At 47.8% G+C, this 18373-nt stretch overlaps 1 protein-coding gene across 1 annotated transcript in view; it reads left to right on the plus strand.

Moving 5' to 3' along the window:
- The window catches only part of spata18 (spermatogenesis associated 18), a 210914-nt gene that overhangs the window by 95038 nt on the left and 97503 nt on the right, over positions 1 to 18373 (plus strand). Inside the window, exons 10-11 of the mRNA XM_072496752.1 lie at positions 6758 to 6881; positions 8108 to 8182. Coding sequence (XP_072352853.1) covers positions 6758 to 6881; positions 8108 to 8182 — 199 coding nt within the window. The remainder of the gene's footprint in view (positions 1 to 6757; positions 6882 to 8107; positions 8183 to 18373) is intronic.

The following is an 18373-nucleotide window of genomic DNA, read 5'->3' on the forward strand; positions in this document are numbered from 1 at the left end:
AAGTCCCCCCTGCCCACGGATCGGCCCTCCCCCAACTGTGGTGGCGCTGGACTGAGTCCTCAGCCGCCACGCCGAGTTCCCGATGGATGAGACCACATGTGACCGACGCCGTCGGGAACTCGGCCGGTCGGGGGCGGAGCACTGGGGGGGGGGCGGGCCTCAGGCAATGTCCTGAGGACGCCGATTTGGTCGGGATCTGTGATTCTCCGCCGATCGCTGAACGCGATTTCGGCGTCGGCAATCGGACAATCCAGCCCAGGATCTATGAATGGCAAATATCTATATATCGTAAGTGATCCTCCCCATTTGGGGAGGGAATGAGCCTGTAAGGGTTGACGTAATTTAAATCACAATGGCAGAACAAGAAACCAACTAGATTGTTTTGAGATTACTTTGACATCTTCATAGTACGTACTACATCAGTGATACGTAGTGTGTTGATGTGGTTGGAATTTATTCCAGTGACCAGCTAACCTGCCTTTAAACTTTAATTTTGGCAACAGTACTGTGACATTCAATGGGAATCTTTTAAATATGTTGAGCTCCAGGTCAGTCAGCGGTATACAACTTTAGTTGCTCAGCATGTGAGCATGAAGTGCTCTCATCACTGTTCATCAATAGCACAGTGAGCTGACGTGCTATTCCCCACTGACATGTCTGTATCTGCACTGGTGCTTGGTGCAGAGACGGGGGTGTGATGTGGGTGCATCATCATCAGCTCCTCCTCTGGTGTCAATGGTGGGTCCTGGCTGGCTCTGGAGGATGGCTCATCTGCGGGAGGAAAACAATTGTTCAGATTTTTCACTCATCACACAGTCATTGTCCATGCTAGGCAACTGGGTTAGGCTGATATCAGCAGTATCAAACGGGCTTTGTGATTGCTGAATAACTGGGGTCTCTTTTTTCAGAAATCCTTATGAGGGATGAGGTGATCCTATATTCTTTTCACTCTCTGTCTGTCCTGCTTCTGTTCACTGTGATCTTACTTTCCTCTGAAACGCCTGCCTCTCTGAAGACCTTCCCCTGTGCTCGCACTTGAGCTCCAGCACATCCATCACATATCTGCTGAGGATTATCAGGTTGGCCACCCTACCATAAGTTGTTGAGCGCTTTGTATTATTATGCCTTCTCTTCTCCTAGAAGTGCAAAGGTCCATTCGTTATGCAACCTACAACACCAGCCCATGCTCTCCCCTCACCCAAGCAAACTATGTTGAAGTTCCTGACATCTTTGCACATCTGGCCCTTTGATAGACCTGACCCAGGACTTCCAATCTTATCTCCCAGCTTTAACACACATAGCCAGATATGCCAACTGTAACTCCGAGCGCCGCTTAGCATGGTAACCCGTCCAGACTTCTCCACACTGGACAATGCCAACTCGGTACTCACCCTTGCCGAGCTCAGAAGAACATTGAATCTTTTCCGGCACTATAACCATGTGCAGTGCACTACGTCATGCCCGCTGACCTCGCCAGCCCACCTTTGCCCAGGCCTTCTTGATTTGGTGGGGTCGCCTCCTCGTGCCATCCCGTGACATAAATGTGTTCCGCGTGACACTCACTGCCTCCACAGGGGTGCACAGGCAGTTGTCAGACAACAAAGGAGCTGAATGCCCACCTGCATTGCCCTCTCACCTGGTGTGTCGGCCGGGTGCTGCCGCCATGATTTCTGGAGAGCTCACTGCGCCTCCTCCGATGTCTTCTGTCAGCCACCTTTACACCTCCAGCCGGTTCCCATTGGAACCGCCGCCTGCCGCAATTCCACCCTACCCAGATTCGCCTCCCTAATGTCCGGCCACCCGCTCTCTTGGGCCCCATTCTCACCTCCCTCGGGCCCTGCTCTTGCCCCATCTCCACTCTCGCCCTCTGGACCTGAAATCTACCTCAGAAATGTACCTTCCCAATGCTTTCTGCTCGTCCAATCACAGGCTGCTTTTGCTCTGTATTTGCTGGAGCACAGTGGTTAGCACTGTTGCTTCACAGCTCCAGGGTCGATTCCCGGCTTGGCTAACTGACAGTGTGGAGTCTGCACGTTCTCCACATGTCTGCGTGGGTTTCCTCCGGGTGCTCCGGTTTCCTCCCACGAGTCCAGAAAGACATGCTTTTTAGGTAATTTGAACATTCTGAATTCTCACTCTGTGTACCCGAACAGGCGACGGAGTGTGGCGACTAGGGGCTTTTCACAGTAACTTCATTGCAGTGTTAATGAAAGCCTACTTGTGACAATAAAGATTATTATTATTATCAGCGGGAGGAACCAGCCTGTGATTGGATGAGTAGCTTCACAGCATTGTTTTCAAACTGAAGTCAGTTGAACGTCCACAGGTTTGGCAAACTGAGTTCAGAAGGCTCGTGTGGCGCAACTATGTTGGAAAAGCCTGCTTTATACCATAGGCAGAGGTACAGGCTAGTCCAGGGGTTTCTAAACTGTGTCTGCAGGATTCCTCCAAGGATTCAGCGGTAGGTCCTGCCATTGGGGGTGGGGGTGATCAGAGGGGCCGAGAGGTCGGTGAGAGTGGGTGGGTGGGTGCTTCCATTACAAATGACTAAAAGGTTAGACTTGGAAGTATTTGTTGAATAACAGAACTTTTTTATTACAATAAATGTATACATATAAGACATAGGGCCCGATCGAAAGGCCTCATCGGGCCCAACCCGTGACACGATGAAGCCGTTAAATCAAGATTTACAATGCTCGGGATCCAGATTCGCAATCTGGATATCGCACTCACTGGGCGGGATCCAGATTGCATATTAACGGCTCCCATAAATATGTCGGCGTTGGATTCTCCCAAGGCCTGGGTTTAATGTTCACGTCTGCGAGACCTCACCATGGCCCCATTTAGTACTGGTCCACACAAACGTGGACCACGCGTAACGGCACCTGGGAGGGGGTTCCCAAGCCATCAGATGCCTTTGGGTGGTCAAGCTCTTGGCAGGGTGGCACCCTGGCACTCCCGCTGCTATCTAGGCCACCTTGGCACTGCCAGGATGCCGGGGTGGCATTACCTGGCTGGCAGGGGCACTGCTGGGGTGCCATGTTGGCAGTGCCTGGGTGCCAGGTTGGCACTGACAGGGATCGGGCCCAAGGTGCCCTGCCCTTATGAGGTGGAGTGAGGGTGGGGGCTTGAAGACCCCTAACAGGCAGGTCGGGGCATTGGGAGGGTCCGGAGGCCGCAGTGGGGTGACTAGAGATGGGGGAGATCAGGGCGGCATTTAAAAATGGCACCCCAATCCCTTCCTCTACTGACGAGCTGAGCTGAGCTCGTCAGTGCAGAAAATGAAGCAAAGTGCGACTTCAGTGAGGTGTTCCTTACCAAAGCCAAAAATAGAGCCCTTTTTTGGGCTGCATGCGCCAAGAAACACCCCGCTAAACGTGTCCAAAATGGGACTCCCGTTTAATGATGCCGATGGAAACATTAAAAAAGTTTGTTTTTTCATGTTTGCGGTTTAATTTTTCAATCTAATAAAAATGTTTCTTGGGGGTTCCTTCATTACTCTTGGGTGGTCAAAGGATTATGTGGCTGGAAAGGTTTGGGAAACCCTGGGGTAGGCCCTTCAACCATTTGAACCGGCTCTAATATTCAACTAGATTATCGGTGGCAAGTTCCTGAATTCATTCACTTGCTTTTACAGGCAGGAAAGGAGGTTCTGCTGCTCTAACACTAAGCCATCAAAAGCAAGCAAAACTCTAAATCTTTTGACTAATGACTGCATGAGCATCATTCTTAACTAACCGCCAAAATAAAACATTAGAGACAGAATTCAGTAACACTGTTCCAGCTCTGCCACTTCAAGGCCAGCTTCAGAATCTAAACTCAAAACAAACGACCGAAAATCCAAAGTGATTGATGAACATCTGAAAGATAGAGGGAGGTTACCGTTCCAGACCCTACACCCGTAGGATCTTTTGGATGTTAATTAACTGCTACACTTTCTCTCATTTTCTGTTTTTTTTTCAGATTCCCGTGATTTGTAATGATCTTTTTTAGCATAAAAATAACGGTTTGTTAGTAAATGTACCAAAACCTAGAGCTACAAGCTTGTTCTGTTTGTTATAGTAACTAAATAATTAACACCTTTAATTACTCATATTCATTTGTTCAAAAATGAGTGAAAAATTATGGAATTTGACAGGCAACTTTCTGATATGCTGCTATTTTTGTATTTTTTGGCAAGGCACAGTTGGTAAATCACCAATTTTATGCATTTTTGTGATGGGAAAACGAGATACAAATTGTAAAACCTGGAAGGAATTGAAATTAAGATTGTACAAAAGTGTAGGACACAGTGCAAAGCCACATTGTTGGCAAAGCTATTAGATTAAAAAAGTAAGAAGTCTTACACCACCAGGTTAAAGTCCAACTGGTTTGTTTCGAATCACTAGCTTTCAGAGCACTGCTCCTTTAGAAACTAATAGAAGGAGCAGCGCTCCGAAAGCTAATGATTAGAAATAAACCTGTTGGACTTTAACCTGGTGTTATAAGACTTCTTACTGTGTCCACCCCAGTTCAACACCGGCATCTCCACATCTTAAAAAAAGTATTTGACAGCACACGATACTGGTCTGCTCACACAGCCTTTTCTCAAATACAGCTAGACGAAATTGGACAGGAACAAGTACCTTACTCATTTCTTAAATTTGCTGTTAGCACTCCAACATTGAGGAAGCAAAAGAAAGAAAATAAGCAAAATCTTGCGAATGCTGGAATTTGAAACAAGAACAGAGGATGCTGGAAAAACTCAGCAGGTCTGGCAGCATCTGTAGGGAGGGAAAACAGTTAACTGACTCTTTATTAGAACTAAAGAGGAGAAATGTGTTCGATATTAAACTGTTGCTGTGATTGCAACAAGATGGAGCAACTTTAACAAGAGTTAGATGGTCTGGTGTGGGGGAAAAGGAGGGTTTTTACATTGAGACAATAAATGTGTGGGATATTGAAAAAAGGGTTTAAGATGGAGGAGAAAGGTCACAGTCTAAATTTGTTGAACACAACGTTGAATCCCAAGGGGCGTAAGATGCCCAATCGGAAGATGCGCTGCTGATCCTCCAGCTTGCATTGGGCTTCACTGGAGCATTGCAGCAGGCCAAGGACCAACATGTGGGAATGAGACAAGGAGTTAAAATGGCAAGCAATAGGAAGGTTGCAGTCATGCTTACGGGCTGAGGGAAGGTGTTCCGCAAAGCAGTCACCCAGTCTGCGTTTAGTCTCCCCAGTGTAGTGGAGATCACATTGGGAGCAGCGAATACAATAGACAGAAATAGTAAAAGAAAGTATTGCCTTTCTCAACCTCAGGACATCCCTAAACACTTTACAACCATTGGAGTATTGATGCACTATCAATTACGACGAGACGAGAGTAGAGAGTAATCTAGGCTTTATTAAGCAGAGATGTGTTGCCTCCTACAGCTGCTGCCGAAATGGCTGCAGCTCGGTGAGCACACACATTTATACTCCCCCTACTGGGCGGAGCCAGCAGGCAGGGATCTTACCCCCGTACCTGTAGTACAGGAGCCTTACCGTATTACCTCTCATATACGTATTATACAAACAGTGGTGACTACCACAAGCATTATGAATTGTAGTCACTGCTGTAATGCAGGGAAATATACACCCAATTTGCAATAGCAAGGTTTGCAAACAGATAATCTGCTACACAGGTTGAGTGATACATCTACTGGTGGGTATGGAGGGTTGGGGCCTCCATGCTGTTCTTCAAATTGTGCTGGGGTAGATTAACATCTCATTTGAAATCAGCGCTTGCAACAGTGCTACACGTGCTCAGCACTTCTGTGGTGTGCTAGCCTAGATTACATGTCCATTCTTTAGACTGCAGCTTGTTTGAATGCACAACCTCTTGACTCTGAGGTAATAGTGCTACAACTGAATCAAAGGGTGCAATTCTCCCAAAACATTTCTAAGTGTGGTCTCTGGTGGGAAACACGGTGTGATTCCCTCCAGGTGGATCGGCACAATCCCGATCGCAATCTACCTACACTTAGACATTTCTTTGGAGGTTGGGGTAATTTGCACCATGAATGAGGTGTGCAGGACCTAAAGACACTGCCAAGCTCGGCTCCTCAGAGATCAGGGTGCCCTTTTTAAAGGGTACTCCCACAGGAACACTCCTTTGCCAATCACTGGCAAAGAACCTCCTCCCCACCTGCAATCGCTGTCATCAGACACCACCCCCTCCTCCTAGAATGAATGACACCCTGTTTTGGATTCGCCAAAGGCCCTGGTTCAGGCCTCTGCCCGAGCCCCCCGGTGTGGTCATCGCCCCGGTCTCAATTTTTGGAGACAAGAAGTGATTCCGCCAGCTTCACATTGCGTTGGAGAGTGGGAGAATTGAAGGGCCCGGTGAATTCGGCGTAAAGCCGAATCTGAATATGTAAATACAAATCTAAATACGCTAATCTGGTTTACACCCTCACTGGCTGGGGCGGGAGAATCTCAAAATGAGTTCCCACTGGTGCAACTTGTGTTATGGCCCCTCTCTCAAGAATCTTTGGCCATAACATGATTTGCGCCTGCGCGAGCAGGGTCCGACAATCACCCCCAAGATTGGTACCTAAACCACAATAAAACATTCAACAGACCCGTGAAATGACAACAAGCAGTAGAATGAAGTTATTTACACAGGAATGTACTTTTCTGAAGTGCTCATTATGTGGATCGAATATAAGACTTTTTTTTGCACCGTTCTGACCGCTCGTAGAATTCTAAAGGACGCAAACATTTTTCCATCCTCCAGGTACCGCCGCAGCTATGACTCTGATTTCACTGCTCCACTGGTGGTTTATCACATCTGGCCAGCTCTGATGGAAAATGACATGGTTATTGCTAAGGGAGAAGCATTTACAAAGAGAGGAGCTCTGGTAAGTTGAGGAACCCATAGGTAAATGTAGATGGTTAAAGACGCAAGGCTGATTATGGGCTGTAATTTGCATTTTTGTTTTCAACTTCCTCAATGGCCGTTTTCCCATCTCTAATCCCCTCCAGCCAGCAAGTTTACCAATATTTTTGCCAACATTCAATTTTAGCCTCCTTTACAACCCTGATTTTAATTGCTTTGTCTACGGTGGTTAAACCACCAGCTGCCCTGAGCTCTGGAACTCCCTCCTCAAACCTCTCCACCCATTTATCCCTCTTTCTTCTTTTAAGATGCTCGTTGAAACCTATCTCTTTGACCAAGCTTTTGAGCAGATGTTCTAATATCCCCTTAAATGGTTCTGTGTCAGATATTGTTTGAAAATCGTTCCAGTGAAGCACCTTGGGACACTTTACTACCTTAATGATACTATATAAATGTGCATCATTGTGACAGATTAACCTGACTGTAAAGTGGTCCTTCCCCTTTACTTAAAATTTTAGGTAGATTAGCCCAAGTGGGAAAAAACCAGCCATCTGAAGCTGAAATTACTCAACTATTCCTCGTCCAAATTGACACAGCTCAAGTCACATTTGGTCGCATGTACTGCACACTTGCTGCTCACATAATCCATACTCTTCTGTTGTCATAGTTGATAGATAGTGAGCAAATTCAATATATAACGTGGCAAATAACAACTGTTTTTGCTTTTTGACGAAAATAATCTGATGCTTGCTGACCCAATAATGATAATATCACTGCTTGTAACAGATGTGAACTTTGTATCCAGTACATGCATTAAAAAGGAATATTTTTATATTGTATGCTAGTCTAATTTTGCAAGCCCAGGAAACCACACTGTGTACTCTGCATCTCAATCTTTAGTATGTTTTCCAAATAAGGTCTTAAGGCTGGTCTGAGGTTGTGGCCTCTGCAATTTCAAGGGAAGCTCCCCTGGGTTCAAAGTAGCCCCTGTTTATTGAGGGGGAGAGACCCAATTCATTTATTTTTAAATATATATATATATTTCTTTCTATAAAATTGGGGTCTACTTAATATAAAAATAATCTGTTTAATCGTATGCTTAACAAGTAATTGCCATACATTTTAACAGTAACTTTTTGGGAAGCTTTTACAGAACTGTACTCAGTTTCTGTAAAACGATAGAATTATTCTAAAGTTATGGTAAAAGTTCCATTTCTATTGGTAACTGTTTCATTTTTATTGACTCAGTGGTCGCCAAGTAAAAGCCGAAGCAGAAGTTCCAGTCCCATCCGTTCCCGTTCCACCAGTCCAACCCGTGCCCTGGTAGGTTATTCTGAAATGACTCAAGTCAATCTAACAGTACAAAGTTACAGTGGACTAACAGCTTTTAACTAAAGCAGAACAGACATAGTTAATACAGAGATGCATGTGTTTTTAAATCTACTTTCCTTCATTTTATCTTGGCTTTCGCTGGGGGAGGGTGGGGGGAGATGCTGGTGGGAGCCCTGCGTTTGACTGGGATTGTAAATCATCTTGTATGCAGGAAACAGGCACAGACAACACGGTGACTTTAGCCCGGTCAGAGTGCTCTGCCCCCACTGCATGTGCTGTGCAGGAATAAGTAAAACAAATTCAATGCAACAGCAGGATTAATGTCGGGTGAAATGTCAGGCCAGCCGTATTGTCTGGTGTGGACTCCTTGAAGCTATGCTTTAATTCTGTTTTAGTGTGCTTCAATTCTGTACTGTGGCAACGTGTTTTAAAAAAAAATTTGTTCACAGGGTCTGGGCACCACCAGCCAGGCCAGTATATATTGTCCAACCCCAATTGTCCTTGGGAAGGTGGGGGTGAGCCGCCTCCTTCAAACGTTGCAGTCCATGTGGTGTAGGTACATCCAAGGTGCTGTTAGGCAATTGGTTTTACCTCAATTATTTAAATTGGAAACAATCTTTTTCTGTCCCCTTCACTCTCCAGCTGAGCTGGCTGACTGGTAACCTGCTTCCCCCTATTGAAATAGATCAGAGTTGCCAGGGGTCATCACTTACTGACTTTCATCCTATTTTCCCAGTCCGGATTTCAGGCCTCCATTCGTATCGGAACGGAGGTGGGGTGGGATTTTAAAATGGCACGCCGGACCCGATTCTGGGATTCCCCTCCCCATTTTCAGCACTTTTTTGCCGTTGTGGGATAAGGCTGGGGACAGTAAGCCCACACCCTGCACTCCCAACCCGGGGATGATGTGGAGATGCCGGCGTTGGACTGGGGTGAGGACAGTAAGAAGTCTTACAACACCAGGTTAAAGTGCAACAGGTTTGTTTCGATATCACTAGCTTTCGGAGCGCTGCTCCTTCACCTGAGGAAGGAGCAGCGCTCCGAAAGCTAGTGATATCGAAACAAACCTGTTGCACTTTAACCTGGTGTTGTAAGTCTTCTTACCCGGGGATAGGCAGCTCTTACCACCCAGCATTTTCTGTGGAGTCCGACCCAACTTTTTCCAGGACTGGAGGTTCACGGTTTCTCAGAGGAGATGTGAACCAGAGTTTGGATTCAGGGAACTATTGACAGGTATGTTTTTAAAAAGAATGGCAACGGCTTTTTAATGCCCCCTCATATCACTCACATCCCCTCGGTGCTCCCTGACTCGATCTTCCCATCTCCTTAATGAAAATCTGGCCCCTAATCTCTGCTCTTGTACTGTGACTAGCAGCACTCCTGAGATCAGGAACTAACTGTGTAAAGAATAATTATCGGTACAATGCTTTTACTTGCTTTACGATATTGCAATTTTAAAATCCAGAATTGGACACCGTCATTTTCTTTTGAAATGCAATAAATGCACTGATAACTAGAATTGCATTACATATTCACTTCTGTCGATAGCTTACAGCTTTTACTGCATAAATTTGGAAAAACATACACCTAATGAGCTGTATTTAATGCAGCCCATCGCGGAAATATGGCGGCCAGTCACGCGTGACGAAGCTGGCGGGCGGAAAGGGCTGACGTGGGATTCGCAGCTGCCAGCAGGATGTCAATCATTCTGGGGCTGATTTAGCACAGTGGGCTAAACAGCTGGCTTGTAATGCAGAATAAGGCCAGCAGCTCGGGTTCAATTCCCGTACCGGCCTCCCCGAACAGGAGCCGGAATGTGGCGACTAGGGGCCTTTCACAGTAACTTCATTGAAGCCTACCTTTGACAATAAGCAAATATTATTATTATTAATTAGGCTCATTAATAAACCAATCATTAGCCTGAGCCCATCATCATTTAACGGTAGCTCAGGGATTAGATTGGGACCACATATGTTTGGTGCCCCCTTGGAAGGCTACCCAGCATACCCAGGTGGGGGAGGGGTGTATTGGGGGGGGGGGTTCTGTTACCAGGCACCCTTCCCAATTAATGGTTCTTTCATCGGATAATGGGGTGGCCACTGCAAATGATCTCTCCCTCTTGCCTCTGACCGTCCTAATCCCCATCCCACCTTCATTCAGCTTATGGGCCAGGATGTCACGATGATTATGGGCCTCGAATGGAGACAGTGCTGGCAGCAAGAGGAGCTGCCAGTCTTTGGCCGGCACTTCTTGCCAAGCGAGATTTCCGCTGCCGGGGCCCTCAAACACTGATAAGGCCTGACGATGGTCACTTAAATCCTGGAAGGCATTTGATTCCGTCAGGTCTCCTCCATGGAACTGTCTCAGTTATCCGATTGGTGGACCAGACCTCTGTGGGCCCCACAGAATCCCAGCCAATGTACCAGTATCATTCCAATTGAACAGTCTCACATATTACCTATAAGTTATTCAAAACCTCAATCAGAGTGACCACACATGTGTGTACATTTTCTGCATTGGCTTTGGAGAGGGTCAGTGTAGAATCCCCAGAATTATACCAGAGCTTAAAGGGTTAAATTATCAGGACATGGTCTACAAATGTTTATATTCTCCTGAGTTTATTAAGTTGAGGTGATTTAATTGAGATGTTTAAAATGATTGAGGGAGCCCTACTGTGCCCGTGCTAGCCAACAACCCAGTTTCTAAAATGCAGGTATTCTCATTAGCAGCCAAATGCCATTGGCGGGATTCACTGTTTCAGAGCCTAAGTGCTGATGCCAGGACTGAATCGTGAGCGTTCTATAGTCCTGAAAGCGGCGCCGGTCCTGGAGCATTCCAGGACATGTTAATGGGCATGCACCGATGCTGCATTGAACTAGTGCAATTCCAATGCATGTCGGCATGTGTCTAATGTTTTGACCTGCACTTGCTTAGCTCTGTGACCTCAGCAAAGCCCCTCCAAATCAGAACCATAGCTGCTGAACAGGCAAGTACTCCACTTTGGGAAAAGAATATCCACAGGGGATAAGCATTATTGCACATTACCTGGACCACGACCAATCCAACTGACTTTGATTTGTAATTCTGATTTAATTCTTGAAATAACCGTTTCAGGCAAATGATGGATCTCGAGAACACACCCAGCTGTATCACTCTGCTGGAGATTGTAGCAATTTGTAATACAACTTTTCAACATGATATCAATGATGGAGATTTTCTTTTAGCTGTCAGGCCCTTTGTAGCCATCTAAGATGGCCATCTGCAAAGGACCATGGGAATTATGGCCAACCCAGGACTCAGACAGATACACAGCCTATCTGTATCTAACCAGACCTGACCGAAACCCCCGCTCGTTTACATTTCAATGGCCCATTTTCCCAGGACAATAGAACTCCAATCAAGCAACCGGTACAGCTACAGACTGATTGACGCCACTCCCTTGCTCAGAAAGCACAACTGCCAAGGTCAATGAACGCTAAGGACCCAACCAGCTACCAGGCACCCGCCCCTTTATTGGCCGAAATCGAAGAGAGTGATCAGAGCCCTGTTGACCAATTGGGTCCAAGGTTAAGGACTGCCCCAAAGAGTGCAAAATCCCAGGGGTATAAAAGAGAGCACAGCCATGTGTTCTGTCTCTCTTGGATCCGGCCTGTGCCTAACCCAATTGCAGCAGGAACAGCCAGCGAAGTTCAAGACCAATGATCGCTACCTGATGGATGAGCTCAACAGAGACAGAGCCACTTTCTTCAAACCAGCCAAGTGAAATCCAGATAAAGGCCTTTATCCATTTGCACAGTGCCGATCGCCCTGAAGTTAAGTATAGGTTATTGTAACTGATAGGTGTAGTTGAACTCGTAGTAGATATTGTGTTTTCATGTTGAGATAATTCTTGTGCATGTAAATAAACCACCTTTTGAACTAACTAACTGGTTGTGTGGTCATTTGATCGATATAAGGGAAAGGCTTGTGGTTTACCGAGATAAGTAAATAGAGCAACATTATTGGCGACCTCTGACGGGACTCGATTGGAAGTGGCTTTGTCACTTCGAGAGAATCCACAAACTTTGAATCCAATTGCGAGAAAGAGAAAGAACCACAAGTGCAAGTCCCATATCGACCAAATAACCGAATTTCGGAAGTGTGTACTAACCCGCATGCGTACCTAACAGGAAGCGTAAAGTAAACTCGTTAGAATTGTGTACAATTATCGAGGGATTGTGAGCCGGAAAATAGCTTAAGCCATACCCGCTGTTCAAATCGCCGCCTTATTCCCCTGTCCCAAATTAAAAGTAGAGAGATAAGAGAAGTAATGGCCCCTAAAGCAATGGAAATATTGATGAATCCACAGGAACCCGAGGTCGCAGCGACCAACAGAGCAGAACAATGCCCCATATGGGAGGAAGAGTTAAGGAAATGGCCTCCTTCTGCACTGCATGTTCTATGTTCTATGAAATACTTAAAGGGGAAAGGATGGCCCCTTTGGTCAAATTTTTGCGCTAATGGTGAGTCAGGTCCAGGAAAGATAGGACAGACTTGGTGGGAGAACCTAAGTGAGGATCAGAAGAAAAAGGTAGGGAAAGTCTGAAAGCTGATGGCAATAGTGTCCTGTTTGGCACAGTTGCGAGGTGAAGAGGAGGTTGTGAAGACGCTCCATAGGCAGTTAACTGAGAAGGAATAAAAGAACGAGGGAAACAGTAACGAAAGCGAGAAGATAATTGAGCAACTCCGGGAACAGTTAGCAGCTAAGGATAAGGAAATGGCCGATTTAAAACACGCACATCAATCTTGTCTAGTTCACCTTAGTAGCTTCCAGACCCAGTATGATTAAGCCTACCAAGATACACAGCGCACAGTCCTGGTAAGAGAGGAAACAGAACAACAGGTCGCCCAGCTAACTGGCAAATGCGCAATTTTAAAAGCAGCTTTGAGAGCGCTCCACAACTCCACTAAGGAACAGAGGCAGAGTACCGTTGACCATGCTAAATGCCGACAGAAGATAGAAAAGTTACAGTCGCTACTCTCAGTACAGAATGGCTTCAGGTACACTTTCGGGCAGGATTTAGATGAGGAAGATGCTCCCGATTGGCAAGAGTTAAATGAAAGCACCCAAAAATACGTAGAGGACACGGGAAATCAAAATCGAACTCCCACGCCCCAAAAACAAAAGCACCCGCAGCACCGACTGCACGGGCAGCACACACTCCCAATCACAATTCGACCCCCATGAATCCGGTTACCACAGAACGCAGGTCATCAGATCAGGAGGAGCCTGATATCGTTTACACCTCCCGACTATCCATAACCCAATTAAGAGACGCTTGCATGAACATTATTCAATTTCAGCCCACCACAGACCCGCACAGCTTCTTTGAGGAGGTGCGCCAACAAAAGGTTATGTACGGCCTAGATGAGCGGGAGGAAGTAAAGCTAATAGTTATGAGCCATAGCCAGTCCAAAAGGTCAGCTTTGCCAGAACCCCAAAATGTAGCAGGAGGAACCCTACAGGAAATGAAAACAGCCATATTAGATGCCATCGGGAATAACAAAGGAGAACCTGTCGAGGGTTTAAATCACTGCGGGCAAAAGAAGGGAGAACATCCAACTGCGTTTGCTGGTCGTCTGTGGATTCATTTCATGGCAGTTTACGGACAATTGAACCACGTACACCTAAATGAGGAGGACACCACTAAATGGTTCCGCACCTTAGTTTTGCATGCCACAGACGCAGGTCAGAAGGCGTGTGTAAACTACGACCCCGCAGACCACACACACAATGAAGATTGGGTACTTAAACGACTTTCTAGAGCATGGGAACAAACCCTACACCGATACACAGATCAGGACGATCTGGAAGCAAACGTGCACCCAGTTAGGACTAGCCAAGACCCAGCATGGATAAACGAGGGTAGACACAAGGAACAGCACCCCAGAGCACAGGCACCACGAGGTTGTTACAATTGTGGCTACGTAGGACATTACGCCCGTGATTGCCAACAAAACCCCCCGAACCATCAACGATACCAACAACCAAATCCCCCACCCAGGAACAATGTTAGGCCCATGCATAATGTTAGTGCCCGTTCAGACGACTTAGCATTTAACTCCCTAGATTGACGGTGTTCGGACTCCCCAACTTGGGTCTGTGACACACGCTGGGACAAATCAGGCAGACCAATAGTTACAGGCACAGTCCGGGGACATACAGTCGATTTTCTTTGGGTCACAAGGATCCTGCACCACTTTAAACTCCTCCACCATGTTTCAACACAACAAATGGCCCATCACAGACACCACCACAGGCCACATGCAACAAGGATATATCACAGCTCCCATAATGTGGTAAACGTATTATGGTAACCATTCACCACTGTACTACATTGTACCACGCTGTTGCCCATGTGGGCTCCACCTATGGACCATTGTACTGTACTACGCTGATTGTATCATGTTGATGTCCTTGTGGACTCCTCCCTTGGCTCCGCCCCCTTGAGGGGTGGTATAAAGAGCAGCTGCCCTGTAGGCGGCTCTTATTGCAGAGCAGTCGCAGGCAGACACTGTTCTAGTTGATTAAAGCCACTGTTCACTTCAACTCTCTGTCTCGTGTAAATTGATGTTCGCATCACGTACCCATCCAGATAGGGAACATCAGCACCAACCACCCCGTCGTTTTAGTTGACTTACCCAAAACTGCAGAATACATCTAGGCATTGACTTTATGAACTTCCGGAACATTTTGCTTGACCCAGTAAACAAATGTGTCTGGCGAATGGCTACACCAGCTAGGCCTCCCGCTACGCTCACAGTAGGGGATTATGAAAACAGGATTTGCTCAGTAGGAGACTATTGGTTTAATCCGCAAACAATTAGTGCAGACTAGACGATTAGAGAGGTCCTCATAAATCACAAAGCTTTGTTCGCCCAACATAAACACGACTGTGGGAAGATCCCAGGTACAGTGAAGATTTCAGGTCCCGATCCAAAGCCGTGAAAGCAATACGGTTTCCCACAGCAAGCCGAGGGTGAGATTTCGAAGGTTATTAACAGTTTGTTAGACCAAGAAGTTATTTGACCCGTAGCTTCCACAAATAATGCCCCAATTTGGCCCATTAGAAAGCCCGATGGTTCATGGCGACTAACGATCGACGACTGAGAACTTAATAAGGTAACCCCTTTAGCAGCCCCCACTGTTGCCACGAGTCCTGCGACCATGCCAAACAGGGAATACAGGCAAAGTATTTCACCGTGCTGGACATCAGCAATGGCTTTTGGTCCATCCCGTTAGACAGGGCCTGCCAGTATAAATTCGCATTTATGTTTCAAGGGCAGCAGTACACGTGGACATGCCTCCCACAAGGATTCCATAACTCCCCCTCCATTTTCCACCGACAATTGGCCAACGGACTTCTTAAATTTTCCCGACCTGAATGCCTAATACAATATGTAGATGATCTGCTCTTGCAAACGGACACACAAGAGGAACACGTAGAGCTCTTATCTGAATTACTAGGCCTACTGCAATCAATCGGATATAAGGTAAACCCCCAAAAGGCCCAGATTTTAAAGGAAAAGGTTCTTTATTTAGGCAACATCATCACCCACGGGAAGAGAGAAATTGAGCAAAAATGGATCGAGTTCATCGTTAAATTGCCCCTGCCCCAAAACGTCACTGCACTCCGGTCATTCCTAGGTTTGGTAGGAGATTTCAGAAATTATACAGATGGTTTTGCGACCAAAGCAACCCCACTCTCAGAGCTCCTTAAAAAGAATGCCCCATGGGAATGGCTTCCGCAGCACACAGACGCCATTGACGATTGGCTGTTGCGGGGAAAATACGTCTGTGTGCTCACCCTAACTTGAAGGTGTACCTGAGCAAGAGACCCTAGCTGTTCAAGTGAAGACAAGCATCCAGCAGAGGGCAGTGGAGCAGAGCTGCTGATTGGCTGTGAATAACAGGTAAGATCTTTCTTTCTTTTTCTATTTTTATCTAGAGGGGATGGCAGGGAAGGTAGTGCAATGTTCCTCCTGCAGAATGTTTTAGGTGAGGGACGCCGTCAGTGTCCCTGCTGATTTCATCTGTGGGAAGTGCACCCATCTCCAGCTCCTCAGAAACCGTGTTAGGGAGCTGGAGCTGGATGAACTTCGGATCATTCGGGAGGCAGAGGTGGTCATAGATAGAAGCTTCAGGGATATAGTTACTCCGAAGAATAAAGATAGATGGGTGACGGTGAGAGGGGCTGGGAGGAAGCAGTCAGTACAGGGATCCCCTGTGGCCGTTCCCCTTAGTAACAAGTTTACCGCTTTGGATACTGTTGGTGGGGGGGGCTTACCAGGGGTAAGCCATGGGGTACAGGTCTCTGGCACAGAGTCTGTCCCTGTTGCTCAGAAGGGAAGGGGGGAGAGGAGTAGAGCATTAGTCTTTGGAGACTCCATAGTTAGGGGGAGAGATAGGAGATTCTGTGGGAACGAGAGAGACTCGCGGTTGGTGTGTTGCCTCCCAGGTGCCAGGGTGCGTGTTGTCTCGGATCGTGTTTTCGGGATCCTTAAGGGGGAGGGGGAGCAGCCCCAAGTCGTGGTCCACATAGGTACCAACGACACAGGGAGGAAAAGGGATAGGGATGTAAGGCATGAATTCAGGGAGCTATGGTGGAAACTTAGATCTAGGACAAACAGAGTTATTGGGCAGGATTCTCCGACCCCACGCCGGGTCGGAGAATTGCCGGGGGCTGGCGTGAATCCTGCCCCCGCCATGTCCCGAAGTCTCTGCCACCAGAGATTCGGCGGGGGTGGGAATCGTGCCGCGCTGGTCGGCGGGGGCGGGAATCGCACGGCACCGGACAGCGGGCCCACCCCCGCCGATTCTCCAGCCCGCGATGGGCCGAAGTCCCGCTGCTGGAATGCCTGTCCCGCCAGCGTGGATTAAACCACCTTTTGAACGGCGGGACAAGGCGGTGCGGGCAGGCTCTGGGGTCCTAGGGGGTGGGGGCGCGGGGCGATCTGGCCCCGGGGGGAGCCCCCACGGTGGCCTGGCCCGCGATCGGGGCCACCCGATCCGTGGGCGGGCTTGTGCCGTGGGGGCACTCTTTTTCTTCCGCCTTCGCCACGGTCTTCACTATGGCAGAGGCGGAAGAGACCCCCTCCCCTGCACATGCGCGGGGATGATGTAAGCAGCCACTGACGCTCCCGCGCATGTGCCGACCAGTGTCGCCTGGCGAAGACCTTTCGGGCAAAGGCCTTCCCCGCCAGCCGGCGGAGCGCAAACCACTCCGACGCGGGCCTAGCCCCTCAAGGTGAGGGCTTGGCCTCTAAAGGTGCGGAGCCTTCCGCACCTTTAGGGCGGCCCGAAGCCGGAGTGGTTCCCGCCACTCCATTACGCCGGAACCCCCCGTGCCGCCGGGTAGGGGAGAATCCCGCCCATTATCTCTGGGTTGTTACCCGTGCCACGTGCTAGCGAGACGAGGAATAGGGAGAGAGAGGAGTTGAACACGTGGCTACAGGGATGGTGCAGGAGGGAGGGTTTCCGATTTCTGGATAATTGGGGCTCATTCTGGGGTCGGTGGGACCTCTACAAACGGGATGGTCTACACCTGGACCAGAGGGGTACCAATATCCTGGGGGGGAAATTTGCTGAGGCTCTTCGGGAGGGTTTAAACTAGTTCAGCATGGGCTTGGGAACCTGAATTGTAGCTCCAGTATACAGGAGGTTGAGAGTAGTGAGGTAATGAGTAAGGTTTCAAAGTTGCAGGAGTGTACCGGCAGGCAGGAAGGTGGTTTAAAGTGGGTCTTCTTCAATGCCAGGAGCATCCGGAATAAGGTGGGTGAACTTGCAGCATGGGTTGGTACCTGGGATTTCGATGTTGTGGCCATTTCGGAGACATGGATAGAGCAGGGACAGGAATGGTTATTGCAGGTGCCGGGGTTTAGATATTTCAGTAAGCTCAGCGAAGGTGGTAAAAGAGGGGGAGGGGTGGCATTGTTAGTCAAGGACAGTATTACGGTGGCAGAAAGGACGTTTGATGAGGACTCGTCTACTGAGGTAGTATGGGCTGAGGTTAGAAACAGGAAAGGAGAGGTCACCCTGTTAGGGGTTTTCTATCGGCCTCCGAAAAATTCCAGAGATGTAGAGGAAAGAATTGCAAAGATGATTCTGGATAGGAGCGAAAGCAACAGGGTAGTTGTTATGGG

Source organism: Scyliorhinus torazame, chromosome 3 (genome assembly GCF_047496885.1).
Source record: "Scyliorhinus torazame isolate Kashiwa2021f chromosome 3, sScyTor2.1, whole genome shotgun sequence".
NCBI lineage: Eukaryota > Metazoa > Chordata > Chondrichthyes > Carcharhiniformes > Scyliorhinidae > Scyliorhinus > Scyliorhinus torazame.